Source organism: Mauremys reevesii, linkage group 6 (genome assembly GCF_016161935.1).
Source record: "Mauremys reevesii isolate NIE-2019 linkage group 6, ASM1616193v1, whole genome shotgun sequence".
In the NCBI taxonomy this organism is placed as follows: domain Eukaryota; kingdom Metazoa; phylum Chordata; order Testudines; family Geoemydidae; genus Mauremys; species Mauremys reevesii.
In genome coordinates, this window is record NC_052628.1 from 54,698,297 (window position 1) to 54,717,865 (window position 19,569).

Here is a 19,569-nt window from a genome sequence, read left to right on the forward strand (position 1 = left end):
AGACTCCATAGCAGCTCCTGTGCCACCCCTGCCCCCAGCTCCTGGAGCAGGCATCCCTTCACCCCATTGCCAGAATAGTTCCTTTAGGATATGGGCAGTCAGGTGTAATTTAGAGTAACCTTAAGGCTGCTCTTATTTGTCCTGGGGACTGACTAGGCCTTTGCTGGTTTCAGAACCAAGGGAGTATAAAGGTGACTTTGAGCCACTTTCTCACCCTCCAACTCAGTCCTTTGGCAAGAGTAGTTTGGCTGGAATGAAAGATCTAGCCCAGAATGTCTGCCACATCAAGACATTAAATGATTTTGAAAGCCTTTAATTATGAAAGGGCACATAATCTACCTTCACCTGAGACTTGGTACTGTTGCATTTATTTTGCAGTGCTAAATTTCATACACCAATGTATCGAGTACACATGAGTTTTGTGCTGCTCTGTTTTAAATCTCAGTGTGGGTACCAGGGTCAGTGTACATGATGGCTTGTTTGAATTGGAAAGTGCATGTGAGCATTAACACTCCGGTTCAAGAAAGCTTCTGTGGCATTGGGATTTTAATTATTTTTTTAAATCAAGGCATCCATGGCCTTCTGTGGCCCATGATGTTGTAAAATGCAGATCTTTATACTAATCTTATTAAGAAAAGTTTGTTTCTCTTGAGACAATACTTGATATTTAGTAAATAAAATAAGTATGTAATAATAAATTAGTTTTATTTAAGGGATATCCCCTAAAATATACTGAAGGATAGAAAAATGCTTCATTTAATCAAAGCTATATTCGCATATTAACCTCATGTCATATTTCAGTGGCTGATGTTATCTATTTTAGACAGACATGCTCAAACACTGAGGACACAGCATAGGCACAGGCAGGGCCGGCACAACCCATTAGGCGACCTAGGCAGTCGCCTAGGGTGCTAACTTTTGGGGGGTGGTGACCGCGGCAGCTGGATCTTCGGCCGCCCCGGTCATTGTCAGTATTTCGGGGGCGGGACCTTCCGCCGCCTCTGTCGGGGGCGGTATTTCGGAGGCAGGACCTTCCGCCACCTAGGGCACCAAAAAAGCTGGCAGCGCTCCTGGGCACAGGCACTAATTATCACTTGTTTAGAAAGGATGACAGATCCAAACTTGCCAAGAGTTCAGCTTTGTGTTTAGATCTGCCTTTGTTTTCCTTATTTCAGCCACTCAGGTATGACTTGTAAGGTTAATGTGTGGTTGATGAAATAAAAGAGTATTTCTTCTCCTCAGTGTATTTCAGTGGATACCTCTTATAAAAATCAACTAGTTGATTATTGTCTTTGTTACATTAAAATGTGTATTGGGGTGATGAAAAGGAATGGTTGACAGATATTTATCTTTAAGAGGCTATCTGCTGTATCTCAGGACCTAATAATGCCTTCCCTGTGGTGGCTTATCTTATTGATTTAAGCAGATATTTTCAAAACTTTCAGGTGATTTTGGGTACCTCAACCTTTAAGGGCCCATCTTGAGATTCATTACAGGGGCCTGATATTTCAAAAATTGTTGTGTACCCAGCTTCTAAAAATTGCACTTCCTTAAGGTGCCTTAATTTGGACCTCCAAAAATTGAGGCACCCAATATCACTAGTCACTTTTGAAAAACTTGGCCTATAGTATTTAGTTGGATGTTCAAGTTTCCCCAAAAGTTACAAGACTGTATGTGATATCTTACATTTCAGGGGTCAAATACTGGCTCCATTGACATCTATGGGTTCTGTCACTGACTTCAGTGGAGCCAAGATTTCTCCCTAGATTCTTTTTTAATCTTCCTTCATACTAGACAAATATGTTGTGCTTCAGCTTAAGGTGAGAAGCCCTGTTTTTGAAAGTGACTGCGAAAACTGAGCACACAAAACTTGTGTACACACAAGAGAGAGAGGGAGGTCTTACTATGTGAGCAGAGGTCCGTAGCCAGAAACTCCTAAAGTCTAATCCCACACCCAACACTGATTCCCTCTGCAGTTTTGAGCCTGTCCCCTCTGACTCATTTTCCTTTTTTATTTGTTAATTGGGGGTGGTGATACTTACACCATTAATACGTGTGAAGAGCTTTGAACATGAAACTGGGCTGAATGTCATTAGTACCCACAATGCACTTCAAGCTTGCAGATGTTTTCTGAGCTCTTGGAATAAATTGAATACTTTGGGTGTGTTCATGTGTGCACAGTCTTCTTTTTTATATATATGCTTTGACATTTAAAAATAAAATATATATTTAATCCCTGCAACCAATATTATTTTAATTGCAATCTCATCTTCACGTGGTCTGCACAACTTTAGATAAAGACTTCCTAACCCGTATCACTTGTGCAAGACACATTAGCATTGAAACTAAAGCTTTTGGTAAAAGCTGTTCAGGACTGGAAGCTAACATAAACATTTCCACCCCAGCCTGCAGCTGTAAGTGTGTTTTTCCCCCTTCTGTGTCTGGGATCTTACTTTTCCAAGAAACTTTATTAAACAGTTTAGACTGTGGTTCTTGATCAAGGCTAGGGATAAATTTGCTTATGCTCAAGGGCGTAGGCTGGCAACTTTCCAGTCTAATATGAAATAGGATGTAAATAAGTGTTGTGAGTATTTTCTGTGCATATGCGAGTATCTTTCATGCATGTGCACTGGGCTGGAATTATCCACAGATTACAAAGGTAGCAGTTCAGGGAAATATTCTGTGTGGTGAGGTCATTTTCCATAGAGCTACAATTTATATCTTAGTTCAAAATGTCCCAATTAGTACATCAGTTCAGTTCTTACATTTCATGTCTCTGACTCTGTGGAACAAAATGTATGTTCTCAGACATCCATGATGGTGAGTGAGAATAAAAACTGATCTGCAGAGAAACGTGGAAAATTGAACTGGTTTGTTTATTTTCAGTTTCTGGGTTTGATTCCCCTGACTGGATACGAGATGTGCAGATAATTCTGGGGAGCATTCACAGGAAGAGCAAGCAATATCTGTACTACTGTCCTCCCTCAGCGGTTCCACTGAGAGAGAGTCACTGTACTGTAAGCAGAGCTGACCACGCTGCCTATACTTAAAGTAGCTTAGCACTTCCAATATAAAACCCCTTTTTCAGTTATGTATGATTTTGCCAAACTTTAACTGTTTGTAAGTTCCCATGCTAAATTTCTGCTCCAGGCTGATTTTTTGGGGGATTAGGTGGGGAGAAGGAAAGGGAAGAGAAGTTTCAGCTAAAATATAAAATAGTTCATGGTGAAGCAGAGACTTGAAATTTGGCAGGGGGATTTGCCTAGTGTCAGGGATATGCCTTTTGCAGTTATTATGGGAATCTGCTGCAAACTGGCCAAAATATCTCAATTCACATACTCAGTGGTGACATGTTTAGCAGCTAAATTCTCCAAATATTCCGTCTATACTGAGCATGCTCCATTCTGGAGCTGTAGAGGATGAGCAGTGTATATTGGCCCTCTTCATTGCCAGGCACTGCAGTGGTGCCAGATGCAGGAACTGAAAGCAAAGAGACTCTCTCTCCTATATATGCAGTACTTGCTAGTGCCCAGGAAGCATAGAGAAGGAGGAAGAAGTAGCTTGACTGGAATACAGAAGGGGACAAATGGGAGTGTTGCAGGAGCCAGAGGGTGGGGACAATCAGATGAAAGGAAGCAGAGGGAGACGGGGACTAGGGCACAAGAACTATTGCAGAGGTTAGATAGAAGCTATGGAGGGCAGGAGCCAAGAGACTGGATAGGAAAGGAGGGGTCAGGAGCCAGGGTGGTTGATAGGAGCAGAGGGGAACACAAACAGGCTGGAAGCACAGGGGAAGAAGAATTTTATAACTACCAGAGCTCATTCCCCTCCAGAAACTGGAACTGAAGAGAAATCCTGACCTTTACATTCCTTTATTGTCATCAAAAAGCTGTGAAAGCCACTAGCACAATATGTGTCTCATCCCCCTAGTGGCTGGGCCATGTGAAAGATAATGGCCTACTATTGCTACCAGTTACTCCATTAGTTCAACTTGTAGAAGTTGCTGTGTAGCTATCAAGGTCTGAACTCTGCTGATGACCCAAGTTAGTGGTCAGTATGGTTCCACATGATGTAATTTTTTTTGGGGGGGGGGGGCGGCGGTTCTGTTCTTAATAAGGAAACTGCACCCCTCACCCCCACAAAAGCAACAACAACAAAAAAAACTGTATTAAAAGAACATTAAAGTTGCAAAGTCAAACACTGAAAAATTAGGAAATGCCAGGATTAAAGTTGCCTGTGCAATCTTAATTTGCCCCCCTTGTGTATATGCATTATTATGAAGTCTTTAATTATATGATCACTTACTATTTTTTCTATAGGACCCCTCCCTCATTTAGTGCACAGGATGGACAATGCTCAGGGAACTAATCAGAGTTGTGTAATGCAGAAGGCATTTATCTGTAGAACTCCTGTTGGTTGCAGAAGTTAGGTTTGTAATGAATCAGGAAGTGATTGCAGGAAAAGAAATGATAGTCTTATGATTTTGCAAGTTGAAGGCCACTCTGGAGAAATGGATTCTATCCCTGCCATTGCCAGTTTTTTATGTGATTTTGGCAAGTCACTGAAACAATAATGTTCACAGTTGGCCACTAATCATATGTTCATTTTCTGGGTGTCTGGTTTTTAAGACACCCGAGTGCTGAAAGCTCATAATTGCAACTGAAGTTGGCTGGAGCTGTGTTTGAACACATGAAGTGCTGTAAAATGACTAAGTACTCTGAGAAATCCTGCCCGAGGGCACACAAAATTTGTGGACACTTCTGACAATTTTGTTCTCTGTGCCTCAGTTCTCCAACTGTAAAATGAGGATAACAACAACTCATTTCACAGAGATGTTGTGAAGATAAATTAATTATGTCCATGAAGCCCTTAGATACAATAGTGAGAGCACAATAGAGCACAAGGTGGAAATTAACAATTCTGTATTTGATGCAGATTTGCATGGTTTGTGGTACATAAAATCAGGAGCCACATATTGAATCAGAAGGATATAAAGAAATATTCAATAACTTCCCATTCACTGTATAAGACAAGGATCCAGTGGAAAAAATAGTATTTGATCATATTATTAAAGACTGTGTCACAATGATTACACACAAGCAACCTTCTGGCATTTTCTAACTTTTCAGTGCATGATTCTTCAACCTTAATGAGGTTCTGTTAATGTATATGTTGGGTGCCATATTGTACAAAAGCAGTGATAGCAGAGGCTGCCTAGGGAATGTCTTTGTCTTGCCCTTTACTAGTCAGTTCTGCCCACTCTTGGAGCCGTACCAGCTGGGTGCTGGATCCCCTCAGAATCTAACCCAGGCTGAAGCTAGAATTTGTCAGAGATACATCAAAGACACTGCTGGGTAATAATGATTATTAACACTTAGCATGGTTGTTCAAAGTGCTTTAAAGACATTGACTAATCCTCACAGTACCCTGATTGTTACCCCTGTTTAAAAAAGTAAAGAAGAGAGGTTGCATCAGTGTAAGCAAGAGGACACATTTTTCTTTTCCTGGATGCAGCGCTGTGCTTGTGCCTCAATTCAGCAATGTACTTGAGCGTATGCATAAATTTAAGCACATGTGCAGTCCCTTGATATCACTGTTAGATCCACTCATGCTTAAAGTTACACACAGATCAAAGTACCTTGCTGAATCAAGGTATAATGGAGATGTTGTAGGCCTCATATTAGATTTGTGTTTCTAAAATATCTTGAGAGGGATACAGGCTTGGACACGAAAGCAATAAGTCACATGAATCCATAAATGTGTCCCCTGGCTGTAAGAAAGCTAATGAGCTTCCCTGTTTTTATTATTTTATTATTTTATTTTATTATTATCCTTATAATAAAATGAATTATGTTATCAATCAAGTGAAGACATGCCACGTCCTCTTACAGGCACAATGTATTCTTATCAATTTTTTGACATATTAGAAAGAAAAAACATCTTAATCTGTGCCATGTGGATTCTCTCCTTAAAAAGAAATAGAAGAGTAAAGCACAGTGGAAGTCTGTGTGTAATTGGTGTGTCTGGTAATACAGAAAGAAAACTAGGGAGATGACTATATGTAAAACCAACCAATATAGTTGCTTTTTTTACTTTGTTCACTAGAAATGGGAAATTGATTTAAAATGCCAGTGTGGGTGTTGCCCTGTGCAAAATAAAAACAAAGGCTGAATTACTTGTCTTATTTCATGCATTTGCATGCATCCCCAAAGAACAGATAGTTTTATGTTGGATTCTCATTCATTGCCACAAAGTCATTTTTAAGATTAGAGGACTTGACAATGACAGGAACATCCTGTTGACAAAAATGAATTCTTAAGATAAAACATTGGCTCAACCAGAGCTGATGGTTTGTTTCACAAGTGAAGAAAAAGTATTTCCTACTGTTTGGACACACATAATGGGCCTGAACCTGCACTTGCTAGGTTCATCTGGGTATGTCTCACCAAATCAATTTTCTGCTATTGCAGAGGCATTGGTCATTGGTGCACCTTAGTTCCTCCTATTCTCAACCTGTGGCACGCAATAATTTAATCTGCTGAGGGCTGTGATATTTTAGTCCAGGGGGAGTCAATTATTTTTTGTTAAGGTCCAAATTTCTTGGTCAAGGTATGGTCAAGGTCCAGAGTCCAGAGAAAATAATGAAATAATAATGATGATAATAATTAAGTAAAAAGATTTCAGGGTCTGTTCAAAAGTGTCTGGCAGTCTGGATTTGGCCCGTGGTCTGCTTATGACTACCCTTAATTTAGTCTGATCCCGGTTATTGGGCGCAGTGCCAGTAACTGGGTGATTTAGTGGCTTGTGATTAACAGGAGGTCAGACTAGGTGATCTGGTGGTCCCTCTTGGCCTTAAACTCTATATCTCTTTACCGAGGAAAATTTCCGATTTTATTTAAGACATCATTATTCTCTTCTCAGATATCATTGGGAGGTTAGTCTGAGTCAGGAATGCAGGATTGGGCCCAGTATCTTAATAGGTGGCATTGACTTAGCTATCGGACTGCCCAATTCGTCTCTTTATTAGGGTTTTTGTTGTGGTGGCGAGTGGGTTTTTTCCAGTATTTGTAACTTTCATGTATAGATTGTTTCCCTCCTTTGGCTTATTTATTTCATTTAAATAAGTCTCTAGATTTTGGGGGTGGGAATATTGAGTCACACTGGGATTTCCAGAAAAGACATAAACATATATGTTTGGGGAGGGATAGTTCAGTGGTTTGAGTACTGGCCTGCTAAACCCAGCATTGTAAGATCAATCCTTGAGGGGGCCAGTTGGGGATTGGTCCTGCTTTGAGCAGGGGGTTGGATTAGATGACCTCCTGAGGTCCCTTCCAACCCTGATATTCTATAATTCTAATACAGAGGATTTTAGGAAAACATAGGGATGCATAAATCTGCTTGTCCCTAGAAGGGTTCTAACCTTGTTTTATGTAAGTTGGAATAATGGATGTGGAGGTAAGAGTGCTGGTCCCAGTTTGACCAGTAGGTGATGTTATTTTAATTTAAATACAGTACAGACGGCTAATATAATGTCCTCTTTTTCAAAGGAAAAATAGTCATTTCTCTTGTTGACTTTTATCACACAGGCCACCATGTGCTGTTAGTCCTGTTTAAACAGCCTTTTTAGATAAAAATAATATGGGTTTTCTGTAATAGATTTTACCATAGTAGACAAACATTTCTATATTTTATGCCATTTCTAGTCTTGGTTACCCGATTATTTAAAGACCCTTCTTTATTGACTGTTGGTGTTAGAGGGAAAAAGTCTCTAATAATTATCATAGTAGGGAAAGTTGAATTTTTTTTTTAGCTATCCCCAAATGGAACTTAAATCATTATGTAATATTTTAGAAACGTATTTCCAAAGTTATCCCTGATTTCTCATAGGTGTCACAGAAAAAATGCATCTTCTAAAGAGGTACAGAAAAGGAGGATGTTTGCCTTTCATATTAGTTTAGGGAGGGCATTCCCTGAGCTATGGGCAGCACAGATAGAGGTGTAGAGATGTTTGTGAAAAAATCAGGCAAATGGATGTTGAAGGCCGGCATCACGGATAGACTGGAGCAATAGGAGGGTTTAATGAAGAATCGTGAAAGTGAGAGGAAGCAATTTTAACTTGATGTGCTGGAGAAAGGAGAGCTGGTGAAGGGAGAGGTAATATCAGAGTGAGGAAATTTGGTGTCAAGGACAGCAGACAAGAGGAGGTTACAGTAATCAAACATAACTGATAAGAGCCTCAGCGAGTCTTTTAGCAGTGTGGACTGACACAAAAGGTCAGACTTCGGAATGTTATGGAGGAAGAAGCAGTATGATTTGATCGTGTTCTGTATGTGTGGGGCAAAGGAGGGGGCGGAGAGTCAAAGTTGACCTCCAGATTATGGGACTGAGTGACTGGGAGGATGGTGGTGGTGTCAAAAGTGGCAGAGAAGGGCAAGAGTGGGGAAGGCCTGAGAGGAAAGTTAAGGAGTTAACATGGCCAAAATGTAAATTTTAAACTAATAACAAGACATCTAATTGATATCAGACTTGCAGAAATGCAGGTTTGTTCAAGGAGACAGATTAGGAGCAAAAAGGCAGCTTTGTAAATCTTAGAAGGTCTAAAATGGTGCTAGAATCTGTGTGACTAGATTGTTGCCTGAAGAAGCCAAACATGACCACTCTCTTTGCTGGACAAAATGCTGCTACAACGTTGCCCGAATCTACTAGATGTGAGCATGCTCCAAGATCCATACTGTTTGGAAGTCATTCAGGACCCTAATTTAAAAACAAAGTCAAATGCAAAACCTAATTTTGAATCTGAAGATCTGTGATGATTTAACTGTTGGGTGTTTCCTGCCAATATCCTTACTGGATCAGTACAGTGCACTCTGCTTCCATTTGATTATAGTCACAGTATCAGTAACTGACAGGAGGAGGTATAAATCCAAAACTCCTTATTTACACAGATTGGCTCTGCGCTCACATGTATTAAAGTCTTCACTTACAAAATGTAGTGTGTGTGTGTGTGTGGGGAAATGTTGATTAAAATGTGGTGGTGACTAGAATGCTAATCAGGATATAGTTTATTCCAGAATGCATGAACAGAGTCTATAGTTATTCTTTATACCACAGTTTATTTGGGGATTAGGAATATTTTGCATCCATTCCTATCAAACAGTAAAAAGATGGAGCATAACACAGTCCAAGGTGCCAAATGGAACATTAATAAATAAATGTGAGCATCTGGCATATACATATTTTCTGATTGCTGCCTGAAATCCTATGCCATACAATTTTTTCAGTATGCAGAACGTGAAACATCTTTCAACATACAAAGGGCTGGGTTTGCAATAAAATACACAGGAAACACTGTTTGCGGTATTGTTGCAGACTTATTGGTCCTGAGATAGGGGAGGGACAATGTGGGTGAAGTAATATCTTTTATTGGACCAATTTCTGTTGGTGAGACAAGCTTCCAAGCTACACAGAGCTCTTCAACTTTGTGTAGCTTGAAAGCTTGTCTCTTTCACCAACAGAAGTTGATCCAATAAAAGATATTACTTGATCCACCTTGTGCATTTTATAGAAAACACTAGCTTTTTTCACCCCATTGATTGAGTATAGTCTTTAAAAAACAGTAAAAAGTGAGCTTTGAACTTTTAGGCCTCATTAAAAATGTTTCTGTATATTCCTTGCCCATGTAATTGATAGAGTAAATTTAGAACTAGCACATAGGGACATTAGCAAGAATGATCCACTTGCATGAACTGTCATTTCCTACCTGGTTTCCATTAACAGAGCAAGAGGAATGTGCCCCTTTCTCAGCCTCTAGACTGCTATGAGTATGTGTGACTCATGTAATTGAAGAGAAAAGGGTAGAGGTTTCAGAGCATAAATATGACTTCACAGGAGACAATATACTTGCACCAAGAATTTTTTTCTTTTCAGTAAAATCTAAAAGCAATATATATAATAGCAGTCTGCCTGTATTTTTAATGTGGATTTAAATTAAACAGGAAAACATTTTGGGAGGGAAAATTACTGGTAATTTGATTCATAAGGAAAATCACAGAGTGTAACACAGTTCATGGAGTTTAAGGCCAGAAAGGGCTATTAGATCATCTATCTGATCTCCTGTGTATCACAAGCCATTAAACTTCACCCAGATTCTCCTATATTAAGCCCAAAGTCTTTAGTTAGACCACATTTCAGTCTTTAGGAAGCCACAGGCAGAGAACAGGAAGGAGACCAAGCTGTCACCAGAGCCTGATGCCCAGGCAATGGCAGGGAATTGATTAGGTGAGATATGGCCAGATGATCCCAGCAGGCGAACCACATCTTGTGCTTCAGAGGAAGGTGATAAACCCCCAAGGTCCTTGCCAGTCAGACCTGGAAGAAAATTCCTTCTTGACCTCAAACCTGGTGATCAGTTAGACACTGAGCAAATGAGCAAGCACACCAACCAGCCATCTAGAAAGAGTTCTGTGTAACACTTCAGAACACTGGTCCTCCCTGTCTGATGTCCTATCTCCTGCTGTGGCCAATTTCTGATGCTTCAGAGGAAGGTGAAAAACAAACAAAACAAACCAGAATACATGTGGCCAATTCTGCACTGGGGGAAAAAATCCTTCCTGATCCCTGTAGGTGACTATTTGAAGCCGTGAAGCAAGCAGTTAGATTATGGTCATTATTTTAATGCAGATTGGCAAGTGTTATGAACATGTTGAAGGGAACGCAGGCCATCCTGTTCTCCCCATAGTCCAAGAAGGAAGGGGATGAATAGAGGGACTCACAGATGACAGATTCCAAGGTCAGAAGGGACCACCTATTATATAAAATTAGAAGGATTAAGCTGATCAGGTAATAGAGTAACTCCTCGCTTAACGTAGTTATGTTCCTGAAAAATGCTACTTTAAGTGAAATGATGTTAAGCGAATCCAATTTCTCTATAAGAATTAATGTAAATAGGGGGAGTTAGGTTCCAGGGAAATTTTTTTTTGCCAGACAAAAGACATTTATATACATATATAGCATAAGTTTTAAATAATTTTAAACAAACAATTGAATACTGTACTCACCAGTGATGATTGTGAAGTTTGGTTGAGGCGGGGCATAGTGGAGTTGGGGTGTGGGGGCTTGCCCCGCTCTGCCCATCCGGTCTTCCTGCTGGGGAGTGGGGTCGGGAGCTTGCCCACTCCTCGGACAGAATACCAGGCGGGCGGAGTGGAGCAAGCCACCACGCTCCCTGGCAGGAGCATTGGGCGGCCAGAGTGGGGCGAGCCAAATAGCCTTATTATAACGGAACATTGAGTGACTTTAAACGAGTATGTTCTCTAACAGATCGGCAACCTAGTAACGAAACAGTGTTAACCAGGACAACTTTAAGTGAGGAGTTACTGTGTGATAATCGTCTATAAAATAAACACCCTTATTCTGAAATAAATGTTCAGGTGCAATATAAAGATAACACTGGTCTGCTGCCATTCTATTTTGTGCAATTATCCTATCAGATGGTATGAGCAATGAGATGTGTGGCTGAGCCAGTACTTGGCTGGGAGGAATTTAGCAGTTTTTTGTTGCTGCAGAAAGTGGTAGTGGTCATTCGGCACTGAGTGAGTATTGAACCAGGGTGGTGCCCCAGCATGGTGCCTCTGGTGACAGAGGGTGCTGCAGAATTTGCTGGGCTAAATTTACAGAGAGTCTAGGTGGGTGAAATTTGCACATTCTTCCAGCCCCTCCACCAATTACGCCATTGTAGACTCCCTTTAGGACTTGCCTGGATGAACAGTTAGCGCACGGCATGCTGGGGTGTAAACAGTGAATCTGTGTCTACGTGAATTAAAATTTCCCTAGTGCACATTGACCTATCCTGCGCATTAACTGTTCATCTTAGCAAGCCCTTGTTTAGCAGAGCTGGCTTGACAAGCAGCAGGGTGGGGGTGAGTATGCTGCACCCTTTGAAAGGGTGTACCAGTTCCATACCCATTCTGAAGGCACAGTCACTCCCAGAGTTTTCCCTGGGGCAGTGCAACTTCACAGTCATCCTCAGCGCAGGTCAGTGGGGATCAAGCACAATCTAGCCCTATGACCTATAGGGTGTTTATATGGTATTCTGTCAGTACTTTAAATCACAGTCCTGCATCTGTGGCTTAACTGTTTTTTCCATGATAGCACATTTGAACGCCTTGTACAATTTAAAGAGTCATAACTCAAATATATGGAAAGGGTGAGGAGTGGCAGAAAGGAAAAAAAAATTGAAGTGAGAGGGCACATTTGGTTTCGCATACAAATGACATGTAATTTCCAATAAGTCAAAGGAAAATGTTGTCTTGCATTGAAGCCTAGCTGTTTTATTTGAAAATCATGTTTCTCAAAATTTCATTTGTTGGGCCAAGTATGGAAAATGTCAGTGTACTTTTAAACTCATATAACTAAAAGAAGATCATGTTAAATAAATATAGCATGCATGGTTGTTTAGGAAAAACTATAATTTGTTACAGTGCAAGGGTTCAATTCCTCCCAGTGTCTAGTTAGGCTAAAAAAAAAAATGTGATATTACTAATGTGCCAATGTATTATTTTGGTTAAGGTGTGTTAAGCAGTTAAGAACCATTTGAAAACAGTGCTGTCAAGTGATATTACTTTAGGTAGATAATGAAAGCATTTGTGTTTGTAAAGCACATCCTCAGTCAAAAGTACAGTAGAACCTCAGAGTTATGAATACTAGAATTAAGAACTGACCGGTCAACTACACACCTCATTTGTAACGAGAAGTACACAATTAGGCAGCAATGGAGAAAAAAACAACAACCAAACAAACAAAAAAATACAATACAGTACTTGTTAAGTGTAAACTATAAAAAAAAATAAAGCGAAAGTTTAAAGAAAAAAGATTTGACAAGGTAAGGAAACTCTGTGCTTGTTTCATTTAAATTAAGATGGTTAAAAGCAGCATTTTTTTTCTGCATAGTAACATTTTGTTCAGAATGATGAACATTTCAGAGTTATGAACAACCTCCATTCCTGAGGTGTTCTTAACTCTGAGATTCTACTGTATTTGTATTAGAAAGTTCATTTATGTAACTGTCCAAGTTGTTTGTAATGTTTATAAATGGCGGATCCTTTTTTTTTTCCCCCAGATGCTTTATTCCAAATGTCTATGCTGCCCTCTTCACTGCTGCTCTCGTACCATTAATGTGCCTGGTGGTGGTATTTGTGGTATTCATCCATGCCTACCAGGTGACTGCCCAGTGGAAAGCATATGATGATATTTTCAGAGGAAGAACCAATGCTGCAGGTAGGACACATGGGGGGATTCCATGAAGGCAAATAAAAACATTGAAGGCAATTCTAACTTAAAGTGGAATTCAATCTAGTGCAGAGTACCTGCATAGAAACCCTGATTCAGTTAAGTCCTTATGCACATGCATAAGTTTAGGCACATTAGTAGTCCCTTTGAAGTCAGTGGACTCTATTTCCATGATTAAAGTTATGCACATGGTTTGTATCTCGCTGAATTGGAGACAAAGGCCATTGCACTACTTAAACTTTTAATATGGTTTTGAGCAAAATATAGGATATTGTGTGGGGTGTCTGCACTAAAGTGAACATCATACTTCAGGAATAAGGAGTTGATCAAGTTTATTTATGGTTTAGAGTTACTCCTTTTGTTTTGAAATTTCAGGGTACTAGTCCCAAGTAAATGAATAAAAGTTCTATACATGAGAAACATGCTAGTTAAAAAAAAAAATCTGTCTCGCGCACAGCAGGGATGGGTATTGATTGGTCTTTCCTGTTAGGATGATTATTAATAATACAGTGTTCACTAAACCAAGTTCTAATGTGCTCTTCAGCAATTTAGGCCAACACATTAATAATAGGGTACTATGTGGATGACTTGTAAAAGGAACTGTTTTCTTTTCATATTGTCTGGATCAAATTTAGCTATGGTGTAAAGAGGTGCAATTCCATAGGCCACGCCTGAATTTGGCTATTGGGTTTTATAAACTCTCAAATGGTTCTTGAATCAGTTTTATATGTAAAGAGAGTTTCATCTATCTACTGAAAAAATAAGTTGAATAAAAGAGAGGAAGTGAATCAATACCAAATTCACTTCACAAGTCCAGAATATGACATTATACAAATATATAAAAGATACCTTTGTTAGATTCCAGTACTAAAAGCTGCAGTGATATAGTTTTAAAACCTTAACTAACTAACTAACTATTTACTAATTAGACAAATATTATAAGTATTGTATATGTCCCGACATGTCACGGCATCCAGCTTTTAGAAATATATCTTCTGCAGTGCAAAAATAAAATATCAAATGTATGGAGTCTGGTAATTTCCTCAAAGTTGAATTTGTCCTTCCCTGGTAAAGTACCAGATTAGCAACAGGAATGTATGTTTGTATAAGATCCAAATGACAAAACATAACAGTTTGTTTCATATGTACTTAGCATTATATGGCTTGTTTGTACTTTGTTCTCTAGTTACCCTCCAGAGATAGAAAAGGCAATGCCTGCAGCCTACCTAAAAGTGGCACAGCACACTGTGTGACAAAGAACGATTCCTTTATTCAGTGGTGAATAATACTGTAAGTTCGGTTACAAGGGATCCTTTTTCATGTTTCAAAGAATTTTGATCCACCATCTTACTCTTTAATGGGTTGTGTATGAAGATGTTTGGTGAATCTCCTGTACATGAAAGCCCTGGAGGCTTAAGTCTTTTGTCTAATTAGAAAGCAAAGTACAACACATTCACAAGCAATGCATGCTTCCCTACTCTGACCAGCTAATGTATCTCAATGTAGGTCAGAACGGGAAGTTCATCCTCTAAATCCACTTCATCATTAATCTTTTAACTGGCAAAACATCCTTTTGCCAGTCTCAGTAATGATAGATTTTGTGATGTGGACACTAATTCTCTACAAAGTGGGCTGAGATCCCCAGTTTTCACACAGGCCACTCACTGAACTGTGAGGTGTAATGACATTTAGATCCAGACCTGTAATAAAATCTGTGCAGACACAAAGATTCATCCTTGCAGAGCGTATTGCGGGATTGGGGCCTTTGTCACTGTGTACTGAGCCTGGATTCAGCTCTGCTGCTTTGAGATGAAAGTCTGATCATTAATCTTTTTCTATCTGTTCCTGTGAATTTTAATTTTGTATTTATAATATTAGAATTACTAATCTGTTGCATTTTGAAATGAGGTGTAAAACATTTGGTTCATTCATGTAAGATGGGAAAACCAGATCAATGCAAATATGTAAAATTCATTGGCCTACTTTCAATTCAATCCTGTTTGCATAGAACTAGTGGATTCAGTCCTATCCAAGGTCTATTAAGGAAAGACAATACCTAGGCAATAACAAACATAAAGTCAACAAGGTGGATGCAGAAAATATTAACAGTAACCATGCCTGGGTGAATCAAAGGCATGAACTAGTAGATGTGAACAAAGGCATTGTTAACTTAGTATGGGTTGTCAGGGCTTTGTTGTAAGCCAGTACAAAAGCAGAGTGGAAAGGGCATTATGAGGTGTCTGGAGAAAATGAAGTTGTGAAGAAAGCACGGGCTAAATGAAATGTCAATAAGAGCTTCTTTTTATCAGGAGAAGAGGGGTGAACCTTCCAGTAGTCATATATCATCAAGGGAAATTGGCCTTTAATTATCTTAGGACATCTGCAAGCAGACCCATTCCCCAAGGAAAATATTACATGCAAGTTGCTTTCTGGTATGGTTGGCAGTATTTATAGCTTTTACAAGGGTAATATCTAATTATTACTATATTCAGAATGTAAGTTCCTTGAGATAGGGGGCCTGTCATCTCACTTGCCTGTGAAATGCACTGAACACATATGGCACCATATACATAATAAATAATCGTCTTTTTGACTGTCTTGTCAAATACTTCTTTATTGTCACATGAGAAGTGGCTAGATCACTGAACCTTCTCATGGGAATATACACTGTGTTTTAAGGCCTACTTTACTTTTATTTAAAGTATGGTTTTCCACTGTATTTTATTTTTCATTTGCCTAATCAAAAATTGAATGAAGGAATCAATGATTTGGACTATCAAGTGGATTGAAATCTGACTAGATCATCAGGCTCAGGAACTATTTAGAAAAACTGGACGAGCACAAGTCCATGGGGCCGGATGCGATGCATCCGAGGGTACTAAAGGAGTTGGCGGATGTGATTGCAGAGCCATTAGCCATTATCTCTGAAAACTCACGGCGATAGGGGGAGGTCCCGAATGACTGGAAAAAGGCTACTGTAGTGCCTATCTTTAAAAAAGGGAAGAAGGAGGATCCGGGAAACTACAGGCCAGTCAGCCTCACCTCAGTTTTGGAAAAATTATGGAGCAGGTCCTCAAGGAATCAATTTCGAAGCACTTAGAGGAGAGGAAAGTGATCAGGAACAGTCAGCATGGATTCACCAAGGGCAAGTCATGACTGACTAACCTTGTTGCCTTCTATGAGGAGATAACTGGGTCTGTGGATGAGGGGAAAGCGGTGTATGTGTTATTCCTTGACTTTAGCAAAGCTTTTGATACGGTCTACCACAGTATTCTTGCTGGCAAGTTAAAGAAGTATGGGCTGGATGAATGGACTGTAAGGTGGCTAGAACGCTGGCTAGATCGTCGGGCTCAACGGGTAGTGATCAACAGCTCCATGTCTAGTTGGTAGCCGGTTTCAAGCAGAGTGCCCCAAAGGTCGGTCCTGGGGCTGGTTTTGTTCAATATCTTCATTAATGATCTAGAGGATGGCGTGGACTGCACTCTCAGCAAGTTTTCAGATGACACTAAACTGGGAGGAGTGGTAGATACGCTGGAGGGTAGGGATAGGATACAGAGAGACTTAGACAAATTAGAGGACTGGGCCAAAAGAAACCTGATGAGGTTCAACAAGGACAAGTGCAGAGTCCTGCACTTAGGACGGAAGAATCCCATTCACTGCTACAGACTAGGGACCAAATGGCTAGGAAGCAGTTCTGCAGAAAAGGACCTAGAAGTTACAGTGGATGAGAAGCTGGATATGAGTCAACAGTGTGCCATTGTTGCCAAGAAGGCTAACGGCATTTTGGGCTGCATAAGTAGGGGTATTGCCAGCAGATCAAGGGACGTGATCATTCCCCTCTATTTGACATTGGTGAGGCCTCATCTGGAGTACTGTGTCCAGTTTTGGGTCCCACCCTACAAGAAGGATGTGGAAAAATTGGAAAGAGTCCAGCGGAGGGCAACAAAAATGATTAGGGGGCTGGAGCACATGATTTATGAGGAGAGGCTGAGGGAACTGGGATAGTTTAGTCTGCAGAAGAGAAGAATGAGGAGGGATTTGATAGCTGTTTTCAACTACCTGAAAGGGGGTTCCAAAGAGGATGGATCTAGACTGTTCTCAGTGGTAGCAAATGACAGAACAAGAAGCAATGGTCTCAAGTTGCAGTGGGGGAGGTTCAGGTTGGATATTAGAAAACTTTTGCACTAGGAGGGTGGTGAAGCACTGGAATGGGTTCCCTAGGGAGGTGGTGGAATCTCCTTCCTTAGAGGTTTTTAAGGTCAGGGTTGACAAAGCCCCAGCTGTGATGATTTAGTTGGGAATTGGTCCTGCTTTGAGCAGGGGGTTGGACTAGATAACCACCCGAGGTCCCTTCCAACCTATGATTCTATGTAGAGAACTGTCTGATGGCTCTAGGTAGTCCTCTCTATGAAGAGGGTATAAAGTGGTGCAAGTGACATTGTGATCGTGTTTAAAGGACAGAACTGTGCAAATACAGAAGAAAAGTATTTGCAAATATACTAGGATATAAAAACTGATGATTCAGTTTGCTGGTATTTGTGAACTCTTTTTTTCATGTTGATTCCAGTGAGCAAAGAATGTTTGCAGAAAGCAGAAGTGTCACAAATTCTCATTTATATATGCATTTGCACACAAATATTCATACAAATATACACTCGCAGAAATGTTTATATGGTGATCTTGAAAGCTGTTTGGGAGTTAGAAAGTTGTAAAAATAACATGCAATATAGATCAATTACCAATGTGAATAGTGAAAAACAAATATTCACAGCAATCATTTCACAAGCAATCCACAGGCTAAATATTTTTCATACAATTTGCTGAATTATTTATTTGTTTTGAGAGCACTTCTTGTTTAACTTTTGCCTCATCTACTCTCTTTGGATCTTAGTGTAGTTTATGGGAAAAGCTCAGACAAATTCTACTTTATTCTTTAAACGACAGTGGGTTTATCTCCTAGAGTGCTGGATTGTATGGTCTTTTATCGAACAGAACTTTCATCAACTTCAATAGGAGTTTTGCTGAATGAAGTCGGAACGGCACCATTTGTCCCAAAATGCCATTTACACCACTGTAAACTTTCAAAATAATCAGAGCTCTAGGTGGCTAACCTAAGCTAGAAATGTGAGTCCAAAAAAGTATCTTTTCCCAGAGATTTGGAAGCATAACTTTTAAAGCAGCTTTAACTTGTACAGCTTTCTCTTTCACAGCAAATCAGCCCATGTCTCCCTGAAAGGGCAAAATTTTCCCCTTGGATATGAATGGAAGTATTGTACTGCACTATCGGTGTGGATAGATTATTATCAATGCCAAAAGGGGTTCCCACGTGTTCTGGGTAGTGAGCACAGAATAGCAACATTGGATATTATCATATGGATCTCAGAGGAAAATTTCACCTTAAGCCAGCTTCAGGGATGACATGTTTTCACATGAATGAATTCCTTAGGCAGTTAGAAATAGGAATAGTTCTTTAGGCTATTTCTCAACTGTGATAGGGAATAAACAGAAACAGATTGTTTTCAAATTAAACATTCAGGCTTTCATCTTTCCATTTATTTTTCTTCAATGTCTATTTTTACTGTAGACTGTATAAATACATTCTGCAATCTTTGGGCATGTTTGAGTTCTCCTATATCTTTGTGCCAGCATCACAGGTCACCAAAGCAAGGCAAGACATGGTTTCACACTCTTATTTCCCTGATTTTGGGGGTATTTCTTTTTTCAAAGGCACAAAGCAACATGTAGAGATCATTGCTCTCTTCCCATCTTATGCTTTTTCTAGGGGGCAAAGGAGGATTGGAATTGATTGTCCTCCTCTACTTTCCAAATGAAGATATGAACACTAAGCTTCATCACTGCATGATAGCATCTACATTGCCATATGTTGTATCACATTGCACTGGAGGTAGCTGGCATCAGGTCAAGGAGAGAGAGGGGAACAGGAGAGTCAAATTTTTATTATTTCGGGGAAGAATGAGTGTCTGATCTAGTCATGAAAAGGAGAGTGCTGTGAAGGAAAAGACTAGTTTACAAGAATGTATTTGTTATCTAAGCAAATCAGAACTTTTTGAAGATGTAAATTTGGTTTGCCTAGAAAGGAGAATTAAAGTTTGGACTGATTCAGATTATTTTCAAACCAGCCCAGCCCTACTACAAACATGTTCTGTTGAGTATGAGAATTGTTATATATACAGAGCATCTCAGTAATCATCTCGACAGGAACCAAATGGAAAGTGTACAGTGGTAAACACCTCTCAGGAGAATGAATATTGAGGTTTAGAG

At 39.8% G+C, this 19,569-nt stretch overlaps 1 protein-coding gene across 1 annotated transcript in view; it reads left to right on the forward strand.

The window, feature by feature from the left end:
- Nucleotides 1-19,569, forward strand: part of ADGRV1 (adhesion G protein-coupled receptor V1) — a 419,039-nt gene that overhangs the window by 334,576 nt on the left and 64,894 nt on the right. The window contains exon 86 of the mRNA XM_039545618.1: nucleotides 13,118-13,275. Within this exon, the coding sequence (XP_039401552.1) occupies nucleotides 13,118-13,275 (158 nt within the window). The remainder of the gene's footprint in view (nucleotides 1-13,117; nucleotides 13,276-19,569) is intronic.